Source organism: Lepus europaeus, chromosome 2 (assembly GCF_033115175.1).
Source record: "Lepus europaeus isolate LE1 chromosome 2, mLepTim1.pri, whole genome shotgun sequence".
Classification (NCBI taxonomy): domain Eukaryota; kingdom Metazoa; phylum Chordata; class Mammalia; order Lagomorpha; family Leporidae; genus Lepus; species Lepus europaeus.
Genome location: NC_084828.1, coordinates 175,208,801 through 175,226,411, shown reverse-complemented (window position 1 = coordinate 175,226,411; position 17,611 = coordinate 175,208,801). Strand labels below are relative to the sequence as shown.

Sequence of the window (17,611 nt, the reverse complement as noted above, 5' to 3'; positions counted from 1 at the left end):
GCCCCGCGCGTCCGCCGCGGCCTCACTCCGCCACTGACCTGCCGTGGGGCCCGGACTCGCCACTCGGCCCCTCCTAGCTTCTGCCCTGACCTGTGCAGCGCAGGTGCCAGTGTCTGCTTCGTGACAACGCGCGGCCTCGCCCCTCAACTTCTGCCGACGAAGTCTTCTCCGGCTGTACCGCTCGACGCGCAGGCTCCCCGCCACCTGGCGCTCCGGGTGGGCGGCCCCAGACCCCCACCGCCCGCCCCGAGGCCCCGCACCAGCGCGCCAGCGCACGCCTCCTCCCGGGGACCGCCCGCCACGCTCCCGACGCCCCGCCCCCAGCCGCGGCCGCGACGACGTCACTTCCTCCGGAAGCGGGCGTGCGTTCGCGCGCTTGGCGCGAAAGTCGGTTCCCAGTCGCGGCGACTTCCGGGTTCTCCTGCGTTGGCTGCGGACTGGCGGCGCCGCCGTGGGGGGCGGTGGGCGGCGTTCGCCGGGCTGGCGCCCGACCCCTGCCACAGCCCCGCGGGCCGCGCGCCCCCCCACTCTCTGCCCCAAGACTCCCAGGCTCCATCTGGGTGAGTGAGGGGCGGACTGAGCGCCCTGGTCCCTGGCGATCCCGAACGGGGGTCGCGAAAGCTGCCGCGGCCCTCGGCGCCCACACTGCCCGCGCTGGTAACCGGCCCTCGGGCCGGCGGCCGGGCCCTTGACGCCGGAGAGGCCGCGTCCTCGGGGTTCGAGAGCCAGGCCTGCCCTGGCGCCTGGGATCTGGCGCGGCCTTGCTGGCGGACTTCGTGATTTGTTTCAAGTCCGTTTGCCGAGGGCCCGCAGCCGCAGCTCGGCTCTGTTTGTCCTTGTAAACCGAGCGCGGCTGAGGGCCTGAAGCGGACGGTGCTCGGAGCCCGGTACCGAGAGCCTGTCCGCTCAGAGGCGTTGATGCGCTGGCGATCTGTGAGGCCTGGAGGTGTCGTCTCTGATTCCGTCCTGTTCCGGGGTTTCACACAAACGTCCGGACGAGGCCAGAATGCGACCTCACGCGTTCTTGTCAGCGCAGAAAACTACAAGCGTTTAGCCTCATACGTAATGTGACTTTGTTCTTGCTCGTTGTTCCTTTGACAGTTCAAAAATGTCCAGAAATGACAAAGAACCGTTTTTTGTGAAGTTTTTAAAGTCTTCAGACAATTCTGAATGTTTTTCTAAAGCTCTTGAGGTAAGAATAGTTGAAAACGTCTTGTTTGCTGTGAATTCATTTTGATTTGGTGGGATTTATGTCTTAGAAATAGATAATTTTATTTTTAGTGTAATTTGTATGCCCTCCCTTAGTGTCGCTGTCTCCTTGTCACATGTTTTTAAATTGTGTATCGTGTATTTTGGGAGGCTTGAAATCTGTTACAACATTTTTCTTAAATATGACTCACTTGTAGTTCTTAGAAATTAAGTTGTTTTGTCTGCTAAACAGTGGTCGTTTGTATGTTGAAAACATTCGAGCCACAATGTACTGGCCACACTTCAATATTTTGGGGTTAGTAGGTAAAAATTGTTTCGTTAGGTGCTGTATGATATGGGATGGTAGGAGTGATATGGAACCTTGTCACAGAACCGGCAGCATAAGCCTGGCCTGGGAGTTTGCTAGAAGTGCAGAATTTGGGGCTTCAACTCAGACTTAGCCAGTAGAATTTGCATTCTTAACAAGATCCCCACTGCACGTTAAAGTTTGAGAAGTAATTGTAGCAGCTTTTTCCTTAAGTTTCATTCATTTAGCAAGTATTTGTTCAGTGTCCTTGATCCAGTGCTTGGATTTTAGATAAATCCGTAATCAGAGCAAACAATTATTTCTTCTATCTTAGAGCCTGCATTCTAGCATGAGGAAATAAATATTATGTAGTGTATATATATATATATTTTTTTTTTTTTTAAAAAAGATGTTTTTTTGAAAGTCTGTTTTACACAGAAAGAGGAGAGGTAGAGGAAGAAGTCTTCCATTCTTTGGTTCACTCCCCAAATGTCCACAACAGCTAGAGATGGGCCATTCCGGAGCCAGGAGCTGGGAGCTTCTTCCAGGTCTCCCATGCTGGTGCAGGGACCCAAGGACTTGGGCCATCTTCTACTGCTTTCCCAGTCTGTAGCAGAGCTGGATTGGAAGTGGAGCAGCCAGGATGCACTCAAATCGGATGCTGGTGCTATAGGTGGCGGCTTTACCCACTATGCCACAGTGCCGGCCCCCTAGTATATGTTTAAAAGTGTTAAGTGCTGGGGGGGGGGGGGGGGGAGCAAAACTGGTTAAGAGATTCCAGAAGATGTTTGTTGGTGGAGAAAGAAAAGGGAAGATTATTATTTTGAATAGGGTCTCATAAGGGCAATCTTTATGGAAAGAAGGTAGTTGAGTAAACTTGAAGGAGGTAGGAGGGTTGGCCATGTGAGTATCTGAGGAAGAAAGTTTCAGGCAGAAATAACAAACTGGGAGTTTTAATTGGAAGACTAACATGATCTCATTTATCGTTTGGAAGGGTCATTCTAACATGAGGACTTCAGAATTTGTTCAGAAAATATTTGAGTGATTACTAGGTGTCAGGAAATGGTGCTAAACAAGATGAAGCTTTCATTGTTATGGGTAGAGAAAGTATATATGTGAGGGTCTTTAAAACATTCATGGGAAACTCACATTATGAAAAAACTAAGCATATAAAAATGTTTTTGCAACAAAGTACACTTTTATATTTTATTTTTTATTACCATTTTTAAACAGAATATGCCTGGGCCCTTGCATTTTTTAAAAAATTTATTTTCATTCTATCTGAAAGGCAGAGAGAGCTCTTCCATCTGCTGGTTCACTCCCCAAATACCTGCAACTGCCTGAGCTGGACCAGTTAAAAACCAGGAGCCCAGAAGCCAAACTAGGTCTCCAGCATGGGTGGCAGCAACACAAGTATTTGAGCCATCATTTGGCGCCTCTGAGTACACATTGCAGGAAGGTGAATGGGAAACAGAGTAGCTGAGACTTGAACCAGACACTGATCCGGAATGTGGCTGTCCCAGGTGGTACTTAACCACTGCACCACATGTCTGCCTCTGTGGTTATGTTTTAATTGCATTTTTCCACAAACTTTTTTAAGTCCACTTATATATGCATTATATGTGTGTGTGTGAGCGTGTGAGATCGATGTTGCTTTTCTTCTTGACATGGTGTAAGTGGATAGAGGAAGGATATTTTAGAAAGCATGATCTATCTGGCCTCAGAATCAGCCCTTAAGGCATTCGGATCTGGCTAAAAAGTCCATGAGAGTATTTTACGCATGGAAAGCCAAGTCACTCTGGGAAAAAAAAAAAAAAGAAGACCTAAATGAAAGAAGATCTCTGCGAGTGAGATCCCAGTGGAAAGAATGGGGCCATCAAAGAAGGAGGTACCCTTCTCTGAAGGGAGGAGAGAACTTCCACTTTGACTATGACCCTGTAGGAATAAGATCGAAGTCGGCGAACTCTAAAGGCTTCCATAGCCTTGGCAACTCATGACTAGAGCCTAGGGAGATTACTGATGCCATAAACAAGAGTGTCAAATTGTTAAATCAGCAACAGGAGTCACTGTGTACTTACGTCTCATGTGGAATCTGTCCTTAATGTGTTGTCCAATGTGAAGTAATGCTATAACTAGTACTGAAACAGTATTTTTACACTTTGTGTTTCTGTGTGGGTGCAAACTGATGAAATCTTTACTTAATATATATATACTAAATCGATCTTCTGTATATAAAGATAATTGAAAATGAAAAAAATCTTGATTTAAATTGGAAATTGCATAGAAAATTAATCACTTTTTTAAAAATCTCATGTAGGATCTCTGTCCTTAATATGCTGTACATTGTGATTTAATGCTATAACTAGTACTCCAATAGTATTTTTCACTTTGTGTTGCTATGTGAGGGCAAACTGTTGAAATCTTTACTTAATATATACTAAACTAAAAAAAAAAAAAAAAAAAAAAGCGTGATCTGAGGAAGTGTTGTGTAAGTAAATCTGAAGTGGGGGTGAAGACCTGGGAGAACAGTATTCCCTACTATGGGAACAAGAAGAGCAAGCCTTCTAAGTGAAGTCATGCTTAGCTTGTTCCAGGCTTAGCAAGAAAGAAGTTACTGTAGTGAAGCAAGCAACGAAGAGGTAGGAGGAAAGGACAAGGAGCCAGATTTTATGGTCTTATAGGCGGTAGTGAGAAATGTGGATTTTATTTGGAATATAACAGGAAGCCATTAAAGAACTCTGAGCGTACTTACATGACCATGGTATTTTTAAAAAATTAATAGTTGCTGTGTACAGACTCATAGAATGGCAGATGCCCTAAACAGCACTCTGGCCTCAGAATCAGCTCTTAAGGCATTCGGATCTGGCTAAAAAGCCCATGAGAGTTTCTGAGGCACGGAAAGCCAAGACACTGTGGCAAAAATGACGTAAATCAAAGATCTCTGTGAGTGAGATCCTAGTGGAAAGAACGGGCCATCAAAGAAGGAGGAGAGAACTTCCACTTTGAGTATGGCCTTGTCTAAATAAAATCAGAGTTGGTAAACTCAAGAGGCTTCCATAACCTTGGCAGCTCATGACAAGAGCCTCGGGTGATTACTGATGTCATAAATAAGAGTGTCAATTGTTAAACTAACAACGGGAGTCACTGTGCACCTGCTCCCCATGTAGGATTTCTGTCCTTAATGTGTTGTACTGTGTGAATTAACGGTAAAACTACTACTCAAACAGTATGTAAAACTGCAACTCAAACAGTACTCTATACTTTGTGTGTCTGTGTGGGTGCAGTCTGTTGAAATCTTTACTTAGTATATACTAAGTTGATCTTCTGTATATAAAGATAATTGAAAATGAAAAGAAAAATAGTTGCTGTGTAGAGAATAGATTTAGGGCAAGGAAAGAGGGAGACCCCTTGAGAGGCTTCTGTATAGATCTAAGTGAGAGAGGATGGTAGCTTTCAATAGAGAAAAGGCTGGATTTGGGGTGAATGTTGAAGAGAGTTAAGAAGACTTAAATACAAAGAAATAATTTTAGGTATGTTCTTACTTTGTTTTTTTTCTTTCAGTCAATGAAAGAATTTCAATCAGAAGAGTATCTTCAGGTTATTACAGAGGAAGAGGCGTTGAAGATAAAAGAGAATGACAGATCACTTTATATCTGTGACCCTTTCAGTGGTGTTGTCTTTGATCACCTTAAAAAGGTTTGTTAACTTACAGGTGTTCTTAGTCTGTTTTTTGGTATACTTTTGCTTCAGGGGATATAAATTTACTGATCATTAAGTATTATGCAAATTATAAATACATTGGGATTCTTTTGGTTTAGGGAGAACAGAATAAAATTTTTTAAAGATAATATATTACAGTAGGATTTTATTGTATGTAGTTTCTGTATTTTAGGAGGTTATCTCTACTTTGTGTAAGTGAACCTGTAGTAATGAAGTATTTTAGTGATGGAGTTGACCGTACTTACATTCAGTTTGATTGCAGGATATTTCAGAGAGAAATAATAAGGGGAAGACCTCAACATAGTGCTTGGTAACTTAAGTCTTTCCTGTTGTACATGGAGCTTTAGTGTCTGTGTCTTTGATAGGGTCTGAGAAATTGTATCCTAGAAGGAAACATTTTGGAGATCAGTATTGTTGATATACCAGTAAGCCATCTTATTATTTCTTTTTGTTGATTCCAGAGTCTACTGACTCATTTTTTCTTTTTTTTTTTTTTTTTTCTCTTTTTTTGGACAGGCAGAGTTAGACAGTGAGAGAGAGAGAGAGACAGAAAGGTCTTCCTTCCATTGGTTCACCCCCCAAATGGCCGCTACGGCAACACGTCGATCCAAAGCCAGAAGCCAGGTGCTTCTCCTGGTTTCCCATGCGGGTGCAGGGCCCAAGCACTTGGGCCATCCTCCACTGCACTCCTGGGCCACAGCAGAGAGCTGGCCTGGAAGAGGGGCAACCAGGATAGAATCCGGCGCCCCAACTGGGACTAGAACCCCGAGTCCCAGCGCCGCAGGCAGAGGATTAGCCTAGTGAGCCGTGGCGCCAGCCTCATTTTTTCTTGATATCTGGAAAAGAGAGAAGCATTGAAATAAAAGTAAACAGGCTTTAATTTCATGCAGGTTACAAAGAAGTGATTCTTGGTGTAAGAAGAAGAAAACATAGAAGTAAAGGTAGATGCAGTATCTGTAAAGTCTGCATCTTCCTTGCCAAGGTTATTGGTGATCTTGACTTCTCCTGGAAATACAAATGCTTGCCAGAATTTATAGCATCTAAAAAGTCATTGTCTTCTAGCTGATCAAAAAAATAGTGATAATCTTTATCACTATCTTTATTTAAATAAAATAATATCAATATTTAAATAAGTCATGCAGTGGTAACTGGCAGCTGTAGGCTTTTTAGTCTGACTTAAGTATGTTGATGTTGAGCATCACCTTTTGTAACTATCAATGAAAGTAAGAAGTCATATTTTTGAGTTCAACCTGCAATATCTTAGAAGTCCCTATAGGTCTTTCTTGGAAAAACATTGAGGTGCAGTATTTAAAACTCAGACGTGGAAATTGCCTCTGATTTTTGGTGATGTGATGGATGTTTTGGGGGGTGGTTACTTTTGTAGGGTCTTTTTTTTTTTTTTTAAGATTTATTTATTTATTTGGAAAGTTACAGAGAGAAAGGGAGAAACCAAGAGAGAGAGCATCCATCTGCTCGTTCACTCCCCAGATAGCCACAACAGCCAGCTCTGGGCTAAGCTGAAGCCAGGAGCTTCATCCAGGTCTCCCATGTTTGTGGCAGAGGCCGAAACACTTGGGCCATCTTCCACTGCTTTTTCCAGGACATTAGCAGGGTGCTGGATCACAAGTGGAGCAGCTGGTACACCAACCAGTGCCCAGATGGGATGCCAGTGTCACAGGCAGTAGTGTTCCCCACTACACCACAACTCTGGCTCCAACGTTAGGGTCTTCTGCTTTCAAACTGTTTTCATTGGTGGGGTGCTCTGTACATGAGAGTATTTCCTGATTGATGTAGCGTAAGATACTTCATAAAGATTACATTGATTTCGGAGATGAAAGTTTTGATGACAGTTTTGAGGAGTTCTAGGAGCTTATTTGATAGTGTAAATTGTTTCGTTTGCTTTTGGGTGTGCATGTGTAATGTACAGTGTGCCTGAGAAATTATAATAATTGTTACTTAGAATAATTGTTTCATTTTTCTGCAGTACTCATCAACTCAGTAAAGAATTGGTAAACAGTACAAAGTGTAATTTTGTAAGACTGCTGGTCTTTTCCTTGCTAGTTTTCCAAAATGCTTTCTTTTTTGTAGCTTGGCTGCAGAATTGTTGGTCCTCAAGTGGTCATATTTTGTATGCAACATCAGCGATGTGTCCCAAGGGCTGAACATCCAGTTTATAATATGGTTATGTCTGATGTAACTATATCTTGTACAAGCCTGGAAAAAGATAAAAGGGTAGGTGTTAGGAATATCATGATCTGTTTATTACCATACTTAATTTTTCAGTGTAGAAGATACTTTGATTAAGATACTTAATTTTCATATTTTTAAGAGTTCAACATACAACAGTACAGTATACCTTTTTTCTTAATAAATTGTATATAGAATTCATATTATTAAGAATTTTTATGTTTCACTTCAAAACTGTTTTCCCTCCACAGTTAATAAATCACATTTTCCCGCATTAGATGGATTGCCCTAAAAAATTCTTAGAGCTGTATAAATATATTGATACATAATTTGTATTTTAAAAATATCTATATTCTTAAACTATAAAAAATTGAGCACCCATAATCTGAAATCTGAAATACCCCAAAATCCCCAATTTTATTTTAGTTACAAGACACCACAAGTAGAAAATTCCACACTTCACCTCATTTAACAAGTCACAGTTAAAACACAGGTGCACTAAAATTATTGTTTAAAATTACCTTCAGGCTGTGTGTATGAGGTGTATATGAAACACCCATCCCCAAGATGTCTCATTTTATATATGCAAATATTTCAAAATCTGAAACCAGAAGCACTTCTATACTCATTCTGTATATGTATAGTGTATATGAATATAATCCTTATTATAGAAACAACATAGTTTAATAAACTCAAATAGTTGAGTAAATACAAGAAAGTAATTTATATTTATCTTACTATTTTCTTTTTGGGGCTGCAGGATGAAGTTCATAAATATGCACAAATGATGGGCGGACGAGTATTCAGAGACCTTAATATATCAGTAACTCATCTTATTGCAGGAGAAGTTGGCAGCAAGAAATATTTAGTTGCTGCAAACCTAAAGAAACCTATTTTGCTTCCCTCTTGGATAGAAACACTTTGGGAGAAGTCACAAGAGAAGTAAGAGATCTTTTCTAGATTTGAAAAATGGTACATACTCTGGGTTTTCATAGGGGAAGCTTTGTTATATCCCCTTTGGATTAGTTATTCAGAGAGAAAATTGGGGCTTATTGAATGAAAACAGAAGAGCAGAATCTATAAGCTCTTATTATCAAGGTGTAAATTGACAGGTTGAATGGAGTATAGGTTTAGCATTAGGTACAAGGTAAGAAATCTTTTGATAATAAAGTTAGTTTTCACTACTAAATGCTCCTAAAATAATTGAGAAAATCCGTTTGGCAGTTCTGTAGCTCTTTTGTTGCATTATCTTTAAACACCATTCCTGGATGTTAAGATGGAGAATAAATAACCATTTTGGCAGTGCATACCCCTTAAGAAGGGTATATGTAAAACTGAATATGAACATATGTAAGCTATCAGCTGAGATGTGATCATTTAATAAATGTTAATTGAGCACATTTTGTGCACCTGGCCCATGTGTTTGATACAAATGTTGAAAAATATACTGCTTTGACCAACAAAGGCGTAATGTTAATGAAATACATATTTTTTCCCTTGAAACAGTTTTTATTTGAGGTTGATTCTGAAACAATATATTAGAGACATGGTATTGAGCTGAGTGTCAATTCTTTTTTGTAAATGATCCTAAAAAATGAGGAAAAGCATTAGTGGTATTGCTGTTGATTGTCATTACTCTGTAAATTTAAAATTATCTGGCATACTTCATATGATCATTTGTATTCCTTTCTACCATTTGTTTTTCCCAGTAAAATAGCTAGATATACTGATGTAAACATGGAAGAATTCAAGTGTCCTATTTTTCTTGGTTGCATAATCTGTGTGACTGGCTTGTGTGGCTTAGACAGGAAGACAGTTCAACAACTGACTGTTAAGCATGGAGGCCAGTACATGGGACAATTGAAAATGAATGAATGTACACACCTCATTGTTCAAGAACCAAAAGGTAAAACTGTGTTTCACAAATGGACAGATGGCAAGCTTTTCTCTAGTATGTAACATTTAAAAATCTTTATTGCTTCTGACATATTCTTAACCTAGTTTAATGTTTTTTTCCCCTAAAATCTTGAAAAGATAGTTTGGGTACAATTTGAGAAAAGATTATATAACCATCTTAGTGTTTATCCAGGTCATTGAATAAATACTAATAAAACTCAAAGTTTTAAACCTCGTATGATATTTTGTTCAAAAGAAAGAAGAACCACTTCTACAGTTGTCAGGTACTTAAAAGAAGTTTGGGTGAATGACAAGGAAACTGAGCGGTCAAGCCAAATGACACTTCTTTCTAATGACTAAAAAACTGACTTTACTTTTAATTGAGTGAGTCAACTTGACTGAATGAACTAGAAGTTTTTTTGTTTTTTACTGTGCATGTTTATGGGCTACAATGTGAGAATTTGGTACATGTGCAATATATAATCCAATCAAGGTAGCTAACATTTCCATCTTAGACATTGATTCTTTGTGTTGGGAGCCTTCAAAATTATCTTAGACATTGATTCTTTGTGTTGGGAGCCTTCAAAATTATTGCAGTCACCCCACCGCTATAGACTAGAACTACTCTTGCTTCTGTCTGCGTTGTGATGCCTGTCTGTTCTCCCTCACTCCCTGCCCTTCAGAGCCTCCACTGACCTCTGTTCTACTCTCTTGTTAGAAAATCAGTGTCTTTAGCATCTACGTGTACATGTCTTTCTGTCCTGGCTTATTTTACTTAGCATAATGTCTTCCAGTTCCATCTGTGTTGCTACAATTGACTAGAAGTTTAAGTTGAAGATACACTTGCAGAACATGGGGCAATAAAAGAAAAAAATTACTCCAAATATGAATTCTTTAAACTTTTCGCATTCTATAATCTTTGTATCTTTTTAGCAGAATATTTTTTACCAGTACTCATTTTTTAAGTTTTATTTATTTTTTGGAATTTAGAGTTACATAGTGAGGGCAAGACAGAGAGAGAGAGAAGTCTTCCATCAGCTGGTTTACACCCCAGATGGCTACAACTGCCAGCACTGGGCCAGGCAGGATCCAGGAACTTCATCCAGGTCTCTCACATGGATGGCAGGAGCCCAAGCAATTGGACCACCTTCCATTGCTTTTCCCTGGCAATTGGAGTTGGATTGGAAGTGGGGCAGCTGGGACGTGAACCAGCCCATATGGGATGTCTATGTCACAGGCTGTGGCTTTTACCCACTGTGCCACAATGCCAGCCTTTTACCAGTACTCTTAAAAGTACATACAGGGTGCAGTGCTGTGGCATAGTAGGTTGACTCCGCCTGCGGTGCTGTCATCCCAGATAGGTGCCGATTTGAGTCCCAGCTGCTCCATTTCTGATGCGGCTCCCTGTGAATTGGAAAGCAGTAGAAGATGGCCCAAGTGCTTGGGCCCCCCCCCCCTTTTTTTTTTTTTTGACAGGCAGAGTGGACAGTGAGAGAGAGAGAGACAGAGAGAAAGGTCTTCCTTTGCAGTTGGTTCACCCTCCAATGGCTGCCGCGGTTGGCGCGCTGTGACCGGCGCACCGCACTGATCCGATGGCAGGAGCCAGGTGCTTCTCCTAGTCTCCCATGGGGTGCAGGGCCCAAGCACTTGGGCCATCCTCCACTGCACTCCCTGGCCACAGCAGAGAGCTGGCCTGGAAGAGGGGCAACCGGGACAGGATCCGGTGCCCCGACCAGGACTAGAACCCGGTGTGCCGGTGCCGCAAGGCGGAGGATTAGCCTAGTGAGCTGCGGCGCCGGCAAATAAATATATAAAAATGTTTAAAAAAAAAAGATAAACTCATACAGCTGTGTATTTAACACATAGAAAGTACAATTAGATTAGATAATAACCTAAAATGTTACTTTTTATTACACTATGTAGTATGCTTTTTAAAAGTAAGGGTGGTTGATGTTGTTTCAGGTAGGTTTATTAAGTAACCTATAATTTGGATCTTTATGTAATACAGATTTTAATGGTTTGCATTTCTCTGTCTTAATGAACATGATAGGTCAAAAATACGAATGTGCTAAGAGATGGAATGTACACTGTGTGTCCACACAATGGTTTTTTGACAGTATTGAGAAAGGGTTTTGTCAGGATGAATCTATGTACAAGATGGAACCTAAACCAGAAGCAAAAACTGTACCTGATACTTCAACTCCTACTGGCCAGACCAGCACAATGGATAGTAAGTCTCATTGAGGTTAAAAATTAATTCTATATGATTGTATAAAACATTAGTTCAGAATTGTTTCTGGCATTTATTTTTAGAATGAATGATTGCATTCTTTCATCCCATGAAGTACTGTAAGAGATAATCGAATTAAGAACACTAATGGATAGAGACTTAAAGATTACTTTTTTAAAACTTTACTGGCATGCTCATATTGATGCATTGTCTTTATTAATTCACAGCAGCTGTTATAGATCATTGGTGTTTGTATAGAAATTAAAATAATTTCTATTTTGGAGTTGCTGTATTACCAAAATATTATAAAGTTTTTTTTCACATGTAAGTGTCTTGGACTGTGATAGCAACTTCAGGTTTTTTATGGGAATAAGCCACTATTAAGAAAATGTCTTTTATATATTTGCCTTTACCACCATGAGCCTATTTTCAGTTTTCTTTTCATACTTGGCCACCAGGATTTCAGTAAAAACCTGAATTTCATTTTGGAAATTATTTATAGCCTTTTGCAGGAAAAGTTAATCCATAAGAAAATGTGTGATTCCAATTATTTTATCTCCAAAAACTTTTTCTTTACATGTAGATCGCACTCTTTCAGATGTCAGCCATATTTCCAACATAAACTCAAGTTGCATAAATGAATCAATATATAATTCAATTTTCAATAGCAAGTTGGAGCCTACCCTTGAAAATCTAGAAAGTCTGGACATCAGTGCATTTCACGCACCAGAAGACTTATTAGATGGTTGTCGGGTATGTCTTTATTGTATAATTAATGCAGTAAGTGGTAACATTTGGTAGTGCTTCCCAGCCTGACTCTGAAGACCTCCTCAGGGGCACTTGTTCCTTTTGTATGTAAACCTTTCACACAAGCCTAGAAGCTGTGCTCAGTAAATGTGGCTGTGCCTTGGGTTGAGAGCCATTCAGCCTGGGATGTGCCATTCTGCCTGTTGGCCTTCAAAGTTCATCACAGTTTTCAGCCCTTCTCTGAATCTTGCAATTATATTCATCTTGCTATCTACTTTTTTCTAAAAGATGTGTTTATTTATTTGAAGTCAGAGTTAGAGCTGCTGTGATCCCCAGATGGCCCCAACAGCCAGGGTTGGGCAAGACCAAAGCCAGGTGCCCGTAGCTTCTTCTGGGTCTCCCATGTGGGAAGCAGGGGCCCAAGCACTTGGACTATCTTCCACTGCCTTTCCCAGGCCATTAGAAGAGAGCTGAACCAGAAGTGGAGCATCCGGGACGTGAACCAGTGCCCATATGGCATGCCAGTAATTGCAAGCAGAGGCTTTACCCATTAGGCCTCAATACCAGCCCCTCTACTCTGAGAGTATTTAGTTTCTAATGAGTTTTCAGTTATGATTTATTGTTTACAGTGTATTAGACATTGTGCTAATTATTTCAGAAAGTTCATGGAAAATGGAATTAAAGGGTAAGTTAATTTGGTGCAAAATGTGAAATCTATGCCTTTGAAGGGGCTTTAAAAATTGATGAAAAATTTATATTATATGAAAAAACTAATGTATTGATTGCAGTGTTTGCACCAAAATAAACTTTTTTTTTAATTGTTTTCTGTAAACTTTTTGAAAACTTCATATAATGTTAATTTATGTGATCTTACTTAATTCCTGTGAACAGTTCTAAAATGGATATTATGACACCAGGAGTTAGAGAATTAAAATTCTTGTTCAGAGTCACATAGACATTAAGTGGAGGAGTCACACAGACAGACATTAAGAGGCTGTAATCCACCCCAAATCTGTCTTCCTAACTATTAGAGCTACTACTTTGGTTAGTATCTCTTGGGTTATTTAATTTTTATAACAAGTTCTTATTATTTTTTCTTTGAGAGAGAGAAGCAGAGAGCTTCCATCTGTTGGTTCTCTCCCCAAATGCCTGCAGTGGCCAGGGTTGGGCGGGGCTCAGGTTCAGAGCCAGGAACCCAGTCTAGATCTCCCATGGGAGTGGCAAGGACTCAACTCCTTGAGCCATCATGTGCTGGTTCCCAGAGGCTGCGTTCGCCAGAAGCTGGAATCAGCAGTCAGGACTTGAACCCAGGCATTCCAGTAGAAACTGCAGGCATCAAAGAAGTGTCTTACTATTAGGCCAAATGCCCACCCAGTGGGTTACTTAACTTTTTAGTGTAATAACTGTCTTAAAAAAGTTCTTGATGGAAACTTGGAATGTTGTGCTTTTTCAGAGCTCTTAGACCTGGATACTAAATATATTTGTATTTGTACAATAATTAAGGTTTGCATTAACAAAAATGTAACCCTATTTTGTTATGGAAAATTGGATGATGTTAACCTTACCCTTTTGTACTTCCAAAACTTGCCAACTTATTGTTGGACTAGAATGTATTTCGTGTAACCTTTTATCCTAGACTGCAAATTCTAGATAATGGCTTGTAATTATTTTTACATGTAAAAATTGTGAAGAGGCTGGCATTGTGGCATAGAAGGTAAAGCTACTACCTGCAATGCTGGTATCCTATATGGGCACTGATGCGCAAGTCCCCCTGCAGCCAGCTTCCCGCTAATGGCTGGGAGTAAGCAGCAAAAGATGGCCCAAGTGTGTGGGCCTGTGCCACCCACATGGGAGACTTGGATGAGACTTTTGGCTCCTGGCTTCGGCCTGGCTCAGCCCTGGCTATTGCAGCCTTCTGAGGAATGAACCCGGTGGATGGAAGATCTCTTCTTCTCTGTAACTTTCAAATTAAACAAATTAATCTTTTGTTTAAAATGATTCCTAATTTTTGAAAAGCATATTCTAGTAGTGGAAGTGATTTGTTTTGGGATATGAAGATAGTTAAGAACAGATATGTTATTCTCCAATTTTTATTTTATTTTTTTATTTTATTTTTTATTTTTTGACAGGCAGAGTGGACAGTGAGAGAGAGAGACAGAAAGAAAGGTCTTCCTTTTTGCCGTTGGTTCACCCTCCAATGGCCGCCGCAGTAGGTGCGCTACGACCGGCGCACCGCGCTGATCCAATGGCAGGAGCCAGGTGCTTATCCTGGTCTCCCATGGGGTGCAGGGCCCAAGGACTTGGGCCATCCTCCACTGCACTCCCTGGCCACAGCAGAGAGCTGGCCTGGAAGAGGGGCAACTGGGACAGGATCAGTGCCCCGACCGGGACTAGAATCCGGTGTGCCGGTGCCGCAAGGTGGAGGATTAGCCTATTGAGCCGCGGCGCCAGCCATATTCTCCAATTTTTAAAATATACTTTATGTGCTGGCGCTGTGGCATAGCAGGTAAAGCTGCTGCCTGTAGTGCCAGCATCCAATATAGGCACTGGTTTTGAGTCCTGGATACTCTACTTCTGATCCAGCTCTGCCATGGCCTGGGAAAGCAGTAGAAGATGGCCCAAGTCCTTGGGCCTCTTCATCCATATGGGAGACCTGGAAGGCCTGGCTCTGGCTTTGGATCGGCCCAGCTCCGGCCACTGCAGCCATTTGGGGAGGGACCCAGCAGGTGGAAAAACCTCTCTCTGTGTGTGACTCTGCCTTTCAAATAAATCTTTAAAGTACATATATTATATATAGAGATGAAAATAGAAATGAAATAGAAAATAGATGAAAATATTTCTTGATTAAATTGGTTTAAATGTATACATTCTAATGGTTAAAAGTAAAATAAATTATTTTGTGCATATATACTCAAAGTGTTAATATTCAGCTCTTTGACTTGTTTTTTGTTTTTTTAAAAAGCTTTATGGGTAAGAACATTGATTTTGAGAGCGTAAGGAAATGCCCTTGGTCATGTGGCATTCATTGATCACTGAAAACCAGGTTTTTTGAATTCAGACAATTAAACAGTTTATCTCTACAATTACTGTGAGATTTACAAGTGATAAGACCTTCACAATTTAGGAAGCTACCTGCGTTTTTTAAATTGCTATGCACAAATGTCCTAAAAATGTTGAATTCTGGCTTTTATTTCATTTAAACTTCAAAATACTTAAGAGAGAATCTGTTTGCAAAGATTATAGGATTGTAAAGAAAACCTGAAGTTTCAGAATACATTCACTTGTTAATATATCAGAGTGTCTAGTTGTCTTATTTGTGAGCAGTGGATATAGATATGTATATATGTTTTTATGAGTTTGTTTCTACTGAGAAAAATGAAGCATCTTAAACACACGGAAGTAAACATTTGTGTTCTTTCAGATTTATCTCTGCGGTTTCAGTGGCAGAAAGCTGGATAAACTGAGAAGGCTTATTAACAGTGGAGGAGGAGTTCGTTTTAACCAGCTTAACGAAGATGTAACTCATGTAATCGTGGGAGATTATGATGATGAACTGAAGCACTTTTGGAATAAATCAGCCCACAGGTGTTATCAGTTTTTAATTAAAAAGTTTCTGTGTAATGATTTCTTGGAAAATTGCATGTCCTTGCACCTGTGGTGGCTGTATGACAGTGGGATGACGGGCTTTAGAACTCAAACTGATGGGCAATCATGTGCTGTTTTTTGTAGGCCTCATGTTGTGAGAGCAAACTGGTTACTAGAGTGTTTTAATAAAGGTTACATGCTTCCTGAAGAGCCATATATCCATGCTAACTACCAGCCAGTGGAAATCCCAATTTCAGATCAACTTGAAAGCAAAATAACTCTTTTAAAAAAGAATGGCAGCTTCTCTAAGAAAGACTTGGCCACTAATGAAAACCACAAGCAAGCTGATGAGGATCTGCTCTCTCAGTATGTGAATAATCATGCCACAGCAGGTGAGAGGTGATTGGTTAGTGTCTGCAGTAAGACAGATTTTGGTACATGTATGATTTATGCTGTTTTCTGGGTCTTAAGTTTAATCTTTTCTGATCTTGAAGTTTTATGTTTGTGACTTTATTTCTCTGAGTAGGAACAGCCATTGGGCTCTGAATTCTTTAGCCTTCTTTCCTCTTTTCAATTAATCAGTTCCACTTTGACCTTTTACATATACAGGCCTTGGCTGGTTTGTGTGTGAATTTATATTGCCACTTAAACATTGTGACATGTGCCTGTTGTAGGGTTATTGTGGTTTTTAATGCATTCACTGTTGCACTTTACTGGTACCTCAGTATGTAGTCTTGTGTGGTAAGATAAGTTACCAATCAAGAATTATGAAATCTTTTTCTAAATGTATTTTTGTTACAAAAAATAGAACATTTCTATTATGCCAAAAGCCTCCCATGAATCCCTGATTTTGTATTTATCTATAAATGATACATACTTTTTAAATTTCTTGTGTATTTTAGCCTACATAAATGATAACATAGTAGCACTTTTCTGCTACTCTCTGCACCCAGCTTGAAAGATATTCATCTAATTCGATTAACTGGTTATGAATATATCATACTGACATGTGAAGAGAACAAAATTTTATCCTTTTTCTTGCCATTGGACATTTCTGTCATGGCCCTTTTTTGCCATTACAAACAGTATTGCTGTCACTGTTCTTGTGTCTGTCTTCTTGTGTATATGAACAAGAATTCTCCTAGTGTATAAACCCAAGAATGTCATAGTTGGTTCATAGGGATCTATCTTCTTCAGCTTCCTTAAATAAGGCTAATTACTTCCTGAAGTGTTTGGCCTGGTTTACACTTAAGCAACAATGACTGAATGTTCCTTTTGTTCCACATCTTTCAATCATAAGGTATTGTAAGGCTTAAATTTTTGCCTACCTAGACGGGAAGGAAAGTAGGTTCTCCTTGTGGTCTTTTTTTTTTTCCAACTTTTATTTATATGCAGGGAGCACATTTCATGTATTTCATATATACAGTTTTGTGGTTTTTTTTTTTAAGATTTATGTATTTATTTGAAAGTCAGTTACAGAGAAAAGGAGAGGCAGAGAGAGAGAGGGGTCGAGAGAGAGAGGTCTTCCGTCTGCTGGTTCACTCCCCAATTGGCTGCAATGGCCGGAGCTGCGCCAATCCGAAGCCAGGAGCCAGGAGCTTCTTCCAGGTCTTCCACATGGGTGCAGGGGCCCAAGAACTTGGGCCATCTTCCACTGTTCTCCCAGGCCATAGCAGAGAGCTTGATTGGAAGTGGAGCAGCCAGGTCTCGAACTGGCACCCATATGGGATGCTGGCGCTTCAGGCCTGGGC

The 17,611-nt window shown here is 40.5% G+C and overlaps 1 protein-coding gene across 1 annotated transcript in view; it reads left to right on the top strand.

The window, feature by feature from the left end:
- The first annotated feature begins 453 nt into the window (after positions 1-453).
- The window catches only part of TOPBP1 (DNA topoisomerase II binding protein 1), an 81,283-nt gene continuing 64,125 nt past the window's right edge, over positions 454-17,611 (top strand). The window contains exons 1-10 of the mRNA XM_062216399.1: positions 454-560; positions 1,102-1,192; positions 5,057-5,191; positions 7,304-7,447; positions 8,163-8,344; positions 9,112-9,308; positions 11,349-11,528; positions 12,112-12,281; positions 15,697-15,860; positions 16,005-16,252. Of these exons, the coding sequence (XP_062072383.1) occupies positions 1,109-1,192; positions 5,057-5,191; positions 7,304-7,447; positions 8,163-8,344; positions 9,112-9,308; positions 11,349-11,528; positions 12,112-12,281; positions 15,697-15,860; positions 16,005-16,252 (1,504 nt within the window). The 5' untranslated portion in view covers positions 454-560; positions 1,102-1,108. The remainder of the gene's footprint in view (positions 561-1,101; positions 1,193-5,056; positions 5,192-7,303; positions 7,448-8,162; positions 8,345-9,111; positions 9,309-11,348; positions 11,529-12,111; positions 12,282-15,696; positions 15,861-16,004; positions 16,253-17,611) is intronic.